This window comes from Eutrigla gurnardus (genome assembly GCF_963514095.1).
Source record: "Eutrigla gurnardus genome assembly, chromosome: 6".
NCBI classification, from domain to species: Eukaryota; Metazoa; Chordata; class Actinopteri; order Perciformes; family Triglidae; genus Eutrigla; species Eutrigla gurnardus.
Genome location: NC_139920.1, coordinates 10041031 through 10054690, shown reverse-complemented (window position 1 = coordinate 10054690; position 13660 = coordinate 10041031). Strand labels below are relative to the sequence as shown.

Sequence of the window (13660 nt, the reverse complement as noted above, 5' to 3'; positions counted from 1 at the left end):
AACCACCTTTAGCTTCAGGCAATCTGTGTGTGTGTGTGTGTGTGTGTGTGTGTGTGTGTGTGTGTGTGTGAACATGCAGGCCTCCAGGGGGAGAGTCCCTATGCAGTCTGAAGAAGGCTAAGTCAGCAACTGCTCCACTTCTGTTCCTGGACACACACACACACACACACACAAACCATGGTGGTGATCATGAAGCCTCGTTGGTCTAGTGGTCGGTGGAATATATGACGGTCAGGTCACGTAGGCGACACACAGATCGGGCCTTTGCACACTGAAGGATTTTGTACACTGAGTTAGTTCTGTAAAAAAAAAAAATACAACCTCACATTGTGTCTATCGCGTTTGCACGTCAGCTCCGAAACTTCCGTCTGTCAAAAAAGGTTTTCGGAACAGGTTAGATTTTCTCTAATGTGTATTTCCATGGAAACATTGACATCTGTAGTCATGGTCTTGGCATGAGGTGGGTCTTGAATGCAGCGTTCGATCTCTTGAAGACCGTTGTCGGTGTTGCACATACTGTACAGTAGAGACCTTCACCTTGTTTGATCATCCTATTGGCACCCTGCTAGATTCCCAATACCTGATTCACCAGGGTGGATGGGGGGGGGGGGGGGGGGGGGGGGGGCAATAGTGGGACTTTGTGTTATTGTGGTTATATATAAAATGGCAAGAAAAGGTGGTAACCTCCAGTTGTAAAAAGTGAAGCCAAAGCTGAAGTGCCTTAAACTTGCATTCTCTCTGCTGGCCATCAGGGTGTGACTCCTCTGGTTGCAAAAAGAAGTCTGATTGGAATGGATGGAACTCAATGAGAAAATGACCCTACTTATCCCTTGATGTATTGTCTCAGTAAACATTTTTAACACAGGTTTATTGTCTCAATCAGTTTCAAGTCTTGTTCAATATGTCACTACTATCGCTATGATGCTACGACACTACCACTGCAATTAGCTACTAAGATGACTTTAACTCTTAGCTGAACCCAGAACCCAGTGGGACATTACATCATATTCTGACATACTGTAGAACTTCCAGGTAGATAGGGATGACTTTTAAAAAGTAATATATATATATATTTCTAAAGTACAGGATTTGATGGCATCTCCATTTTAAATGGTAGCCGATGAAAATACAAATTGTGTGACGGGGTGATGCGCTGCAGATCAAAGCTAAGCTCAACTTTTTTCAGCGCTCCAATCATTTTTATACAAAATAAATATATAAATATGAATTGTTCTTTTTTATTTATTCCCTTTTATTCTCTGTTTGGTTGCTTACCCACTGAAGAGGGCTGTACAAAACACAAGGAATAACTTTTAAATATCAAATAAAAAAATGCTTTTCATCTGATAATAATCGATTAATCGAAGTAGTAATATAATCTAATTAATCCGTAATATATATTACGGATTAATATAATCAATTAACTGATTAAATAGTTGTTGGATGCAGACCTGAGCAGAAGAGGAGAGAGACAGCGAGGACAACCTGGGCTAATTGAGTGAGACATAAAGACAGATTAGTATCGGCCTGTGAGGGGGGACAGGTTGAAAGACGGAGTCCTTTTAGAGAGGAGATGAAAGGTGAATGTGGCTCTATTCTGTTCTGCCGCAGCCTACCGGGCGGGGGGTGGGGTTGGGGGGGGTTTACTGCCGTGGAGCCTGAGCTTGACGCGGGACGTTTCTGGTCCCGAGCACCGCGGATTTACTCCATCTGGCACGCGCATGATGATAGAAATGAATATGGAATGATAACGACCGACAGCGCGAGATGGGCAGGCGTTGAGATCAGCTTTAACTTCCCCCGGTGGCGGCTCAGCTTCGAAATGGTAGGACAAAACCTGTTCCGGTACAATAATGTAGTAGAGTGCCTCTTCCTATTGGTGTGCTGTTTCGTGTTTTCCCAACAACAAAAAGACGCAATGCGAGGAGTTGAGTGAGTAACATTAGCTACGCAGCTTAAAGTGGAGCAGAAAGCTGCGGTGGTTTCATCCATTTCTCTCAATGGCACCAGCCGCCTTCTCTATTTACCTCCGCCTTCGAGTTTGTAGCAGTAACGTCCGAACATTACAGTCCGATAAGTGACGCTGGTCTATGGGGAGAGCCAGTCGCTGAACTGCATTCACGGATCTAGCAAATTAAATGTCCCTCCCACCCTGGCAAATATACACACCTGGCACGACACATCTGGAAAACAATGTTGAATTGTCAGGATCCGCTCTCGCATTCGGCACACACACGACACGCGGTACACTCCGTACTTTAAGGAAATCCTAACTTTTAGAGCCGGTTCGTCATTCCGTCATACACTGTTCGGGGCGGAAGCCAGCAACGTTAAACGACTATAAAAGTTCGTATTTAGTTCACAAAACGCCATTTTCGAGCATTTTATGTGCGCCGAATTTCGCCAAACACCATCACACATACGATGATTTCCCATCACACATGAGGAGACACGTATTAGTGACATTAAACAAGTCAATTTAAAACTCGTACAGTTTTGAATGAAGTTTGGAGTGATGTCGCCTCGGTGTGGGAGTGCGGGGCGTATTAGCGTTACACCGGCAAATATGGTTTCGGAGCCCTGGCAGCGCGGTAGTCACGGGCTACTTGTTTCGTTGTGTGTATATCTGCCGGTGAAAGTTGTTGAGTTTCGGCCGGTTGCGGAAGAGCGTGCCGCGGCAGGCCTGTCTGCTCCGCTCCGCTCGTCTCAGGACGGCGGAAGGCCAAGTTGAAGTTCAGCTCGAGCCTTCTCCCCCTGGATTGTGTGTGTGTGTGTGTGTGTGTGTGCGTGTGTGTGTGTGTGTGTGCACGCGCGTGTGTGTGTGTGTTAGTCAGCAGAAAATGGCCGCAGTTAGAGCCAGCGGGCTAAGTTAGAATGACAGGCCGACAGAGGGCCTCCTGTCCCGGCATACAGCTGGGGCAGAGTGGCTGGGATGCACACAGAGCCGCAGCTGGCGGAGGTCGTCCTGGAAACGCGCACTGGAAGGGTGAGTTCAAGTTGGGCCACTGAACCACTTGACAACAGCTCAGGCTCCACTGTAGAGACGAAAGGAAGCAGCCAAACGTGGCCTCTCCATCACCACAAGCTCCCTTAGAGGATATATATATATATATATATATAGGGCCTATAAGCAACAACACTCTTAGCCTAAAATGACAGCTAATGAGAACTTAAAAGTGTCTGTGTCGGTTTTTTTTTATAAAGGATGCACTGATATCAATGTTTTTAAGGCCAAGTTCAAATACTTACAATTTAATACTTTCCAATACTGAATGCCGATATGAGTACTTAATAATACCATTAAAGTTCTAACAATAAGTTTGAAAACATGTTTTTCTTCCATCCTTACTGTCCGAATATCCAACAGTAGCATGTCACAGTGGCGTAGTGGTTTGCACTGTCCCAATAAGGGTCTTCTGTGGGGAGCATGTTCTCCTGTGTCAGTGTGGATTTTCATGCAGTTTAATTGATGACTCTCAATTGTGAACGGTTGTCTGTCTCTATGAGTCGGCCTTGTGATAGCCTGGTGTATCCTGTACACTGCATGTTACGTTCGCGGTTATTATGTTACAGCTGACTCCATACTCATAATTACACACTGAACTTTTACATTCACGGTTATTATGTTACAGCTGCTACATACTCATTGTTACACACTGAACTGTTACATTCACGGTTATTACAGCTGACTACATACTCATCATTATACACTGCGCCGTTACGTTAACGGTTATTATGTTACAGCTGACTACATACTCATCATTACACACTGCACCGTTACGTTAACGTAGAGCTGTGCGATATTACGATATATATCGTAGTACGATATAAAAATGTCTACCGTAGGATATAACCCTCTGTCGTTTATATCGTAATTTTAACGTGTAGGCTACTTGTTTAGCACTGTTGCTACATGCATTTCCACTGCAGATACGTTTCACTTTAGTCTATGGGTCAATCCCCACCAGGTCCGCTGCGTCTCAGCTGTACAGCTGCGTCTCAGCTGTACAGCTGACTACATACTCATCGTTACACACTGAACTGTTTCGTTCACGGTTATTATGTTACAGCTGACTACATACTCATCATTACACACTGAACTGTTACGTTCAGTTATAATGTTACAGCTGACTACATACTCATCGTTACACACTGCACCGTTACGTTCAGTTATAACGTTACAGCTGACTACATACTCATCGTTACACACTGCACCGTTACGTTCAGTTATAACGTTACAGCTGACTACATACTCATCGTTACACACTGCACCGTTACGTTCAGTTATAATGTTACAGCTGACTACATACTCATCGTTACACACTGCACCGTTACGTTCAGTTATAACGTTACAGCTGACTACATACCCATCATTACACACTGAACTGTTACGTTCACGGTTATTATGTTACAGCTGACTACATACTCATCATTACACACTGAACTGTTACGTTCAGTTATGTTACAGCTGACTACATACTCATCATTACACACTGAACTGTTACGTTCAGTTATGTTACAGCTGACTACATACTCATCATTACACACTGAACTGTTACGTTCACAGTTATAATGTTTGTAAGCTTTCCACTTATATTATTATTGACGATGATGGTGAAGGTAATAATAATATTAATATTATAAGTATTTCTAATATTTCTCGAAGAGTGAATATCGGACCGGCTCACACTTGTTGGCGAGAGCTGAAGGAGGCTACAAAATGCAAGACGGATGGTGACTTGGCTTTGTTGCTGCTGGACTTGTAAATAATACCGGTAATCATTTTTTCTCCAACAGTGTGCATCTGTGTACAATACATTGTCGATTATTTTATTGGCTCATGTTAGCTAAGGCGTTAGCTATTGTGCTAATATATATGTAACTATCGCTACGGATCATGTTAGCTAATCTTAGCTAAGGCGTTAGCTATTGTGCTAATATATATGTAACTATCGCTATGGATCATGTTGGCTAATCTTAGCTAAGGCGTTAGCTACTCTACCTTGTCACTGGACATCGTTCAACTCGTTCATCGTTTCCAGAGCCGGTTCTGCATACAAACAAATAACGTGTGCGCGACGGTAGGCTGCGGTAGGCTAAATTATTTACGACGGCAGTAATGGACAATTCCGCTTCCAACCTGTAGGGGGACCGAAGAGGAAAACTTCTTAAGTGTTGCTTTAATGTCTATGTACACCAACACTATAGCGTCATGATGTATAAGATGTTTTAGATGTCAAATCTCGATATGCTAAGTAGTATTATACTGTCAAAATACCGTAGTGCAGTAAAACGCAACCACAATATGAAAATAATCAAGAGTAAGGGTATTTTGGAAGCACACCTCCACTCGGGATGGGACGATCAAGACTTATATCGTGGATCACGGTAAAAACACAGTTGATCGTGGTGAATTTCCGTTCAGGATTATCTTGAATATCGTCATGAGTGATATATGAAAAAGCTGTGTTGCTTGCCATCGTGGTAGTTGAGTGAAAAATAGAGCCTGATATATTTAAATGTATTTAGAAATGTATTTATGCAGGGAGACCTTGTGGTATATGATAATCTTATTTTAACATATTTGTTTTGATTTTCAATATAAACAGGATCTGTGACTTATAAAAACGTGACTAAAGTGTGTCCTGTATGTTTTGCTGCCATTTTAGGAGTTTTACACATATTTCCATGATTATGGGAATAATATCGTGGATCACAATTATTTGGGGCAGTATAATGGTGGCATGATATTTTCATATCGTCCTATAATTACAGTTTAACGTTGGTTGACAACCAATGAGAACACGTAGACCGTGGCCGTGTGTCCGTGTTTGTCCGGTCTGCAGACCGCGACTGTGGATCGGATCCTGATCCCGGTGTTTGGAGGCCCAGACCGACAGCAGCAGCAGCAGCTTGCTGCTGCGGCTTTAAGCCCGTCGTTTGGGATGGGCTGGATTCATAACGTCATTTCACTTCTCTTTCTTTTATTCTTCGCCCCCTCGTCTCCTTCCCTCTCGAGATGACTCCGTTACACCTCCGGCCATGCTCTCCTCCACACAATGATTATTCGCAACTTTCTCTCGGTTTCTCTCCCTGCGGAACATTTTTCCGGAGCCTCAACTTTTCTGGCGTGTCATCATTTCTGGAGTTAACGCGGCGGAGTCACCCGAGGCGTCCGGAGCTCTCTCTCTCTCGCGTCTCGGTAATGCTCGCTCCCTGTAACCCGGAGGTGCAGCTGCTGAACCGACTCAGCGCCTAGAAATGTGCAGCAACGAACGGCGAGGCGGTCTGCTCTGAGTCATCAACATCATGTTTTCTCCTCTCTCCCTGTCTCAGGTAAAACGGTGCCGCGCATCACTGTAGCACAGTAGACACCGTGTTGATGTGGTGACGCGGCGCGCAGGACGAGAGCCGAAGTGACCAATTTCAAACTATTTCAACAGTTAAAGCTGCAGTCATTGTGCAGGATGTGAATAGATAGATATCAGGGGCAGGCAGAGACGGCTGCACCACATACACCACTGAGCCAGGCCTGTTGAGTTAACGTGGCTGGAACATTTACAGTGTGTGTGTGTCTGTGTCTCTGTGCGTGTTATTTTATTGCCCAACTGGAGGTAACTTGACAGAAAGCAACTAGCTCTGTAACATGTGACACGTCCAACTGTTTCTAAACAGGCTTCCAGTCCTGTCATAATATTCATGCACCTAGTGGTGTTATAAGCAGATCTAAACTCCAGAGAGAAAGTGGGCCATGTGTTTTCTGATGGGAGCAGAAAAATGTTGTATTTATAATATGAAGCTGCGTTTTAAAAAAAACAACCTGACCACTGTCTGCCCTTCAACTCTTCTCAAGTTGAAGTCACATGATTCTGAAAAGTGATGCCAAATCTGAAGTGCCTTAAACTAGCATTATCCCTGCTGGGCAACTCCTGGTTGCAAAAAGAAGTTTGATTACATGGAGGTCTATGAGAAAATGACTCTTATTTTTACTACGGCATCGCTACTGCAGCCTTGTTGGTAATACTGGATTACCAACCTGTAAGGACCCCAGATCCATAGAGGCCTCAGAATCTCAGATTTGTTATTGAATTTTTACCTCTTACATTCAATATCGAAGTTGATGCTGTATTATCAGTTAATGTTGTTCCTTTGTTCAGGGGCTGAACTTTAAGACCTTTATTCTTTTAGTGTGTGTATTAAGCTCACAATGATCTGTCTTGTGCATTGGACTTCATGGGAACCTGTTGTCAATAAGGCCCTTCTCTTTTACAACTCAAGCAACATTATTGTAACCGTTTAATATGACCTGAGATAAAAGTGTGATACCCACAGGGAAGTACATCAATTAGATTCAACAGTTCATATGACGCTTTCGTATGAGCCTTGGGCGTTGATGTTTATGTTGTTGTTTCGGTATCTACTGGTTTTGGTCTGTACAGGCATTTGTTCAGTGTGGGTTGATTTACAGTAAATATGCTTTGATTAATATGTTCCGAAAAGTTATTTTGTTATTTTTTGTGTACTTTCCTACAGAAGCGACCAGCGTGCTGTTGCTAAGGCAACACAACTGCTTGGTTAGGTTCAGAATCGATGGTGGTTTAGGTTACAATAACCAGGGGGATGCTGTTACATAACTACGGAAGACACGTTGACTTCTGGTTTCACAAGGGGTGGGAACAGTGGTCTCCTGAGTGAAAGTCTTCTTGCCTATATGGACTTTGTTGCTCCTTATACCACATCACCTGTCCTGACGTACAACTACATAGACTGTTTATGAGACCAGCCTGCTGTTTGTTATTGTTAAGTAGTTTAAATATCCAAATATTAAAATTGAGGCTAAAGCTATGAGGATGTGTGGACATTGGAATATTTTGATATATGTTGAGCATTTTCAGCATGTTTAAAGGTGATAGAGTGAGAGAGCGCTTGCTCTCTGTAGCGTGGAAAGCACCAGCATCATCTGGTCCATTTGAGGAGTTTGCCACCATATCCTCTTTGGCATTCTCTGCTGTGTTTGGTGGGTTGATGTCCTAACATGCCATATATCAATTCAAAACATGCAAAAGTGAAATAACATAAGCCGCTTGTGACACTTTGATCCTAAAACCTGAATAATATCAACATATCACACGTCTTCATCTCAAAAAATTATTCAGAATAACAACTAATTCAGAATTTCCAAACGGAATATGATGTTTATATGACTCACCAAATTATTAGTATTGTCATATTCTGACTAACAGTGGAATATGGGTGAGTATGTAAACATATTGTTAGGGGTGGGAATCACAGAGTAACTCATTATGTGATAATATCACAATATTTCTCCCACGATAACGATATCACAATGATGCTTTTCTGCAATACATGACATATTGCAAGATAATCATCTATATGCATCACGATATCTGTGTATCTGAAGGAGAAAAAATACTAGTGAAAAGGCAGAAGCAGGAATTAATCGTATACTGTGTTTATTCACCGGTTGTGGTGTCAGTTTAACGGAATTTGTCTGAGCTCAGTCCCTCTTTAACACACACTGACTGAACATGTGCCATCATTCCAAAATAACCATAAACTGGCAAAAGGCCAAACTGCCAGAAAGCAGAGCAGATACATGTGTGTCCACATTTCTATTTATCTCTCTGATTAGTTTCCCCTCTCTGAGTTGTCCTTTCACTTTGCCCTCATTCATTTGATGAGTGCCCCCAAGAGGAGTCAGGAAGTAGTGACTCAAAATTGGGAAAAAATTGTAACAGGCTAATGCATGGAATCAATAAATATAATAAAAGAAATAGGATTTTTTTTATATTGATAAAAAATGTATATCAACATTTGGCGCCAGTGCATTGATAATGTATTGCAGCAGGGGGTATCAGAATGTATCGATATTTCGATATATTGTCCCACCACTAGTCTTCGTGTGGCTCTATGTTGAGAGTCTCTCCACTGATACTTATCTTGTTTATCTCTGAATATAGAGAACAGTTATCAGCTGACCCGTCCCTATTTTTAAATGCTTGTTAGTAAATTAAATAACAGTATTATAAAAAATAGAAACTAATATGATGTAATAACATTCCAAACCATCTTGTTCTTGTTACTTGTTATTACAAATTACTTTGATATATTTAGTCTGTATTTGGTTTCATAACCAAAGAACAATCACTTCATCTACCCAAAGAGATTTAATGTCAGATAGACGAGAGACTCCAGTGCTTGGCTCTGTTTATAACTAGCAGTTAGATACAGGGGACTGCAGGTTGAATTTACATCTGCTGTTCTATAAGGGTTAGGATTAGGGTATCCAATATTATTTAATTATACAAGCTGCTACTGCTGTTGTTAAGTTTTTAATGAAACAATTATGTTGTGGAAATGATGGGTATGTAGCTAACGAATGGCTGTGTGACATGTCTCCATTTATAGGAGGAGTTATGAAAGCCCAACTACTTAGTCTGAATACCACAGTTTGACTCTCTCGAGTCCAAGTGTGAGGATTAGGGCTGGTTGGACATGTAATTCTGTTTTCTGATGCGAGTAGTGGGGAAGTGGTATACCAGACCCACAACCATTAGAGACTTGTGAACCTTTATAGTGTTTAACATCAGAGTTGTACCCTCTTCACCCTTCACACTGATGGATTATTATGTATTGTGTTGTTTTATGTAGTGTATTAATTGACATGTGTTAGGCCCCAGCTTGTTTGGTGCAATTACTTTTAATTGTGCGCTATCCCTGCATAAATGAACAGTAGCAGTTTGGTCTATCTGATCACAAACTGTAACAGATTAATAAGTTATACGTTAACAAGAAGTTGCATTTCCTGCAGAAAATGTGTCTGAATGCTGACAAATGAAATTGCAAAGCTTTGCTGAGAATACAGAAGTATCACAGTGAAACAGCCATGCTTTGCACTGCTGCAAAACCTGCAAACTGAAATGTAAAACTGGAAGAATAACTGGCAGAATTAGTTGCTGACCTGCATTATCTAAAGAAGCCAAGAGCTGATTACGTTGATCATCAACAAATGTAATGCTGTCAAAATGTCAAAGCTATAATAATGTGAATACAATAAAAATGAGCATAACCTTTTGATATTTGAATGGTTTCTTTAGCTGAAAGTATGAAGTTAGTTGATGGAGAAATGTAGGGAAGAGGAATAATAACGTTGTGATCTTTTGAAATCTGAAATGAAGTCTGTACATAAAAGTATGCTGAAGATGTGTCCTATTCATTTTACCCACAGAAAAATATGAAAAAGCTTTAAATTTGATCATACTACCATCAGGGTCTTTCGTGGTCTTATATTTGAGAATACAGGTGATTAAGAGTAAGAAGCCCATTGAAGTACAGTCATTGTGCTTTGCATGAGCCATTCACTCTTGTTGCTAACAGGCACATTGAATTAAAACGTTTTGCAAGTTTGCAACTGTGCCTGCTACTTGGTGCACATCCCACATCCTGAGTTTTCTGTTAGGTTGGAGTTACTTGACTTACTTTGACAAAACACAGCATTGCACTGAGTTGCATGTGAAGAAACAGTTTTGCAGCTTTTATTGGAAAAAAGAATAAGTCCATTCCTAGTTTCCTGTTTACATATGGTGAGAGTTGGAGACTTTTATTTTGGAAAACAAGCCTAATCCTGAGCTTCCTGTTAAGATATAGGCGGGGCGTATATTGATCAGGCTGATAATACACTTGCAAGCACATCTTTCTCTCGTCTATACACAGCATTTGTGTGTGTGGTGCGAAGGCTGCATTCCATTTCCTGGCAGCAGCCATGGAGGCTGAATTTTCACTGATCTGGAAACAACACAGAACAAGTCATTGACAGTGAATATAATCAGCAGATCAGAGGAAATGCAGCCTACCTGGACTGTAGATCAGGAAATGGAATGCAGCTACTGTTTCTGGTGTGCTGCCAAGATGGGGACAGGATTTTGTACCAGCAGAGCGGTTTAAGTAAACATGACAAACACTGGGGCGTCTGGACCTCTGGGGGTCTGCAGGATTAATTGTGTACAAGGAGTGAAATTTGTGAGGCTTATAAGGGCTGAAGTGTGAATGATTTGTGTAAAACAGAACAGCTGAAACGGTGTGATGTCAGCCACTCTAGCTCTGGTTAACATTAACTCCAGAAAAGGCCTGAAAACAGCACTAAACTGTGTTAACTGAAAAACTGTAAAAGATATTTAGAAAAAAAAGCGGAATGATAATTTAATTTCAAAGTATTGTAACCAATGTACAGTTTAAATTGTGTCTCTAACTGAAGTTATGTGGGAGGAGCTGAAGCTCAAATCAGTAAGGGCTTAAGAGGATTTGAAGATTCTCTACATTGAGTTGCATTGTAGATGTTCCATGTGAAACTAATAATAAACTTCATCAGTCATTAGTAACGTGACTTATTGGTGTCGATAGTCGCTTGACTCTTTTCCTATACATAACTTCATGTGTACCAATAAGGACAACAGCTCCCTTCACACTAACTGACTGGAGGACAGTGAACAGAGGGTACTTCATCACACAAATCTCCGATTGTAGAGTTTGTTCTTGACCTTCCAAAGTGTCCCTGCATACAGTAAATAAAGAATAAACACATTTTAAAATCATTTTTCTATCCTGTATTTTTATAATTTTTTCTATTAATCTTCGCTCTACCATGATAGAGAGCTAGACAGCTTTTCAAAGTCACTCGTCACGATATGAGTGATTTGATAGCGATCCGTGATAAAATCCATTTATCATCCCATTCCTATGTGTGACTACCCCAGGACCATAAATAACCCCGTCCAATCAACTTATTTGGGGTACTTTGGACTCACTTTCTTGTTTTCTTTTTAATTTAATGACATTCAGGTAGTATACATTTTGGTGTTTGTCATTGATCTGTTGAGCTGTTACTGCTTGGTGAGGAACCTGCAGGGTTGTCTTTGTGTCACAGTCATTTGAAAAGTTGATGCATCACTGACAAACAGCCAATAGGAAGTTATCTATAGTTGGTGTGTGCTTGACAAAGATGTCAGTTCGCTATCATGGTAGCCAAGTGGTTAATTGGACCTGATTTTAAAATATGGATACAAAAATATATTTTTTATTTGTCCTTTATTGATGCAGGGAGACCTTATGATTTATGATCATCTTAAAGATTAGTTGATTGTTTTGAACTATAAATATAAATATTTCTGCCTTATCTGTGAAACAACAAGACAGTGTGTTTCTTCACAGTGTCTCCAGTATGTTTAAGGATCAGTTTGAGACTTTAAAGCATCTTTTGATGATTATTGGGATAATATCACAATTAGTTTGGCCTGCATAATATTATTACCTTAACAGATTGGCCTCTCATTCACCCATTCACACACATACATGTGCTGATGGTGGTGGGGGGTCGTGAAGGATGACCTGCCCATTGAGTCCATGCAGAAAGGAGGAGCAGGGGATCAAACTGCAACCCAGCCACCCACTCTGCCTCCTGAGCCACAGCCATTCTTATGTGCCAAACCAGCGAGTGAACCATGTATTGATCTAGATTTGGAAAATAGACTCCAGCTTCATGTCAGCACTGAGGACATTGTGGTGAAAGTTGCTATGGTTACCCATAATCCTGTGTGTGTCTTTACGCTCGCCTGTCTGTCTGTCTGTCTGTCTGTCTGTCTGTCTGTCATGTAGGATGAGTTCCATCCGTTCATTGAGGCTCTGCTGCCCCAGGTCCGTGCCTTCGCCTACACATGGTTCAACCTCCAGGCCAGAAAAAGGAAGTACTTCAAGAAACATGAGAAAAGGATGACTAAAGAAGAAGAGAGAGCGGTCAAAGACGAGCTGCTGGGAGAGAAGGCAGAAGTAGGTTGGAGAGTGGATGATCATTACATAAAAGGAAGAGCTTTTTAAAAATGTTTGGTCAAGCCATGTTTGACAAAATATTCCCATACATTAATCAAACATGAATTCAACCGTACCTCCCTTCTGTTCCTAGGTGAAACAGAAGTGGGCTAGCCGTCTTTTGGCCAAGCTAAGAAAGGACATCAGGCCTGAATGCAGAGAAGACTTTGTCCTGTCCATCACTGGGAAGAAAGCTGCATGTTGCGTCCTATCAAACCCTGACCAGAAAGGCAAAATGAGACGCATAGACTGTCTGCGACAAGCTGACAAGGTAAAACAAACGTTCCTCAGTCCTGTTGCACCACAATGCCGGATCATAGGTCGATGTATGAAAAGCAGATGGTCTACAGGCATATGAGATTAGATGAAACTCAACTATCCATTGTTTTTCCTTCTTTTGGCTGAAGAGAGGGGTCAGGTAGCTAAATGTCATTTGTTTTTGTGTCATGAAAGTATAATTTCCATGTGCAGCCTGTCTCTGTTGGCGCTTTATTCTTCAGTGTTTCACATCAAACGTAGCAAATAGGAGCAATAATCTATAGCACCTCTACCGTTACATTATTCTGCATGTTGACTGAGAGCTAAGTGGTATGTAAAACTAGCTTTGTTACTTGCTTGGCTGGTCACATATGCTGGTGATCCATCACAGCTGCCGCACTCATACGATGGTTACTGCGACAAACAAAGAAGCGTAGCATCCACCATTCAGGTTAGCACTGTTAGCTACACTCCACCGGCTCAACCGTTGCCATGTCGAGAGCCGTTGAGCGTTGACTTT

The 13660-nt window shown here is 41.5% G+C and overlaps 1 protein-coding gene across 4 annotated transcripts in view; it reads left to right on the top strand.

Moving 5' to 3' along the window:
- The first annotated feature begins 1667 nt into the window (after positions 1-1667).
- nfic (nuclear factor I/C) overlaps positions 1668-13660 on the top strand; it is a 35245-nt gene continuing 23252 nt past the window's right edge. For 2 of the 4 annotated variants that reach the window (XM_084011461.1, XM_084011462.1), the window contains exons 1-3: positions 1668-1825; positions 12673-12843; positions 12977-13153. In XM_084011461.1, coding sequence (XP_083867587.1) covers positions 1745-1825; positions 12673-12843; positions 12977-13153 — 429 coding nt within the window. In that variant the 5' untranslated portion in view covers positions 1668-1744. Of the gene's footprint in view, positions 1826-6010; positions 6337-12672; positions 12844-12976; positions 13154-13660 lie in introns of those variants that run through there. The other 2 variants (XM_084011463.1, XM_084011464.1) reach the window with 1 other exon arrangement.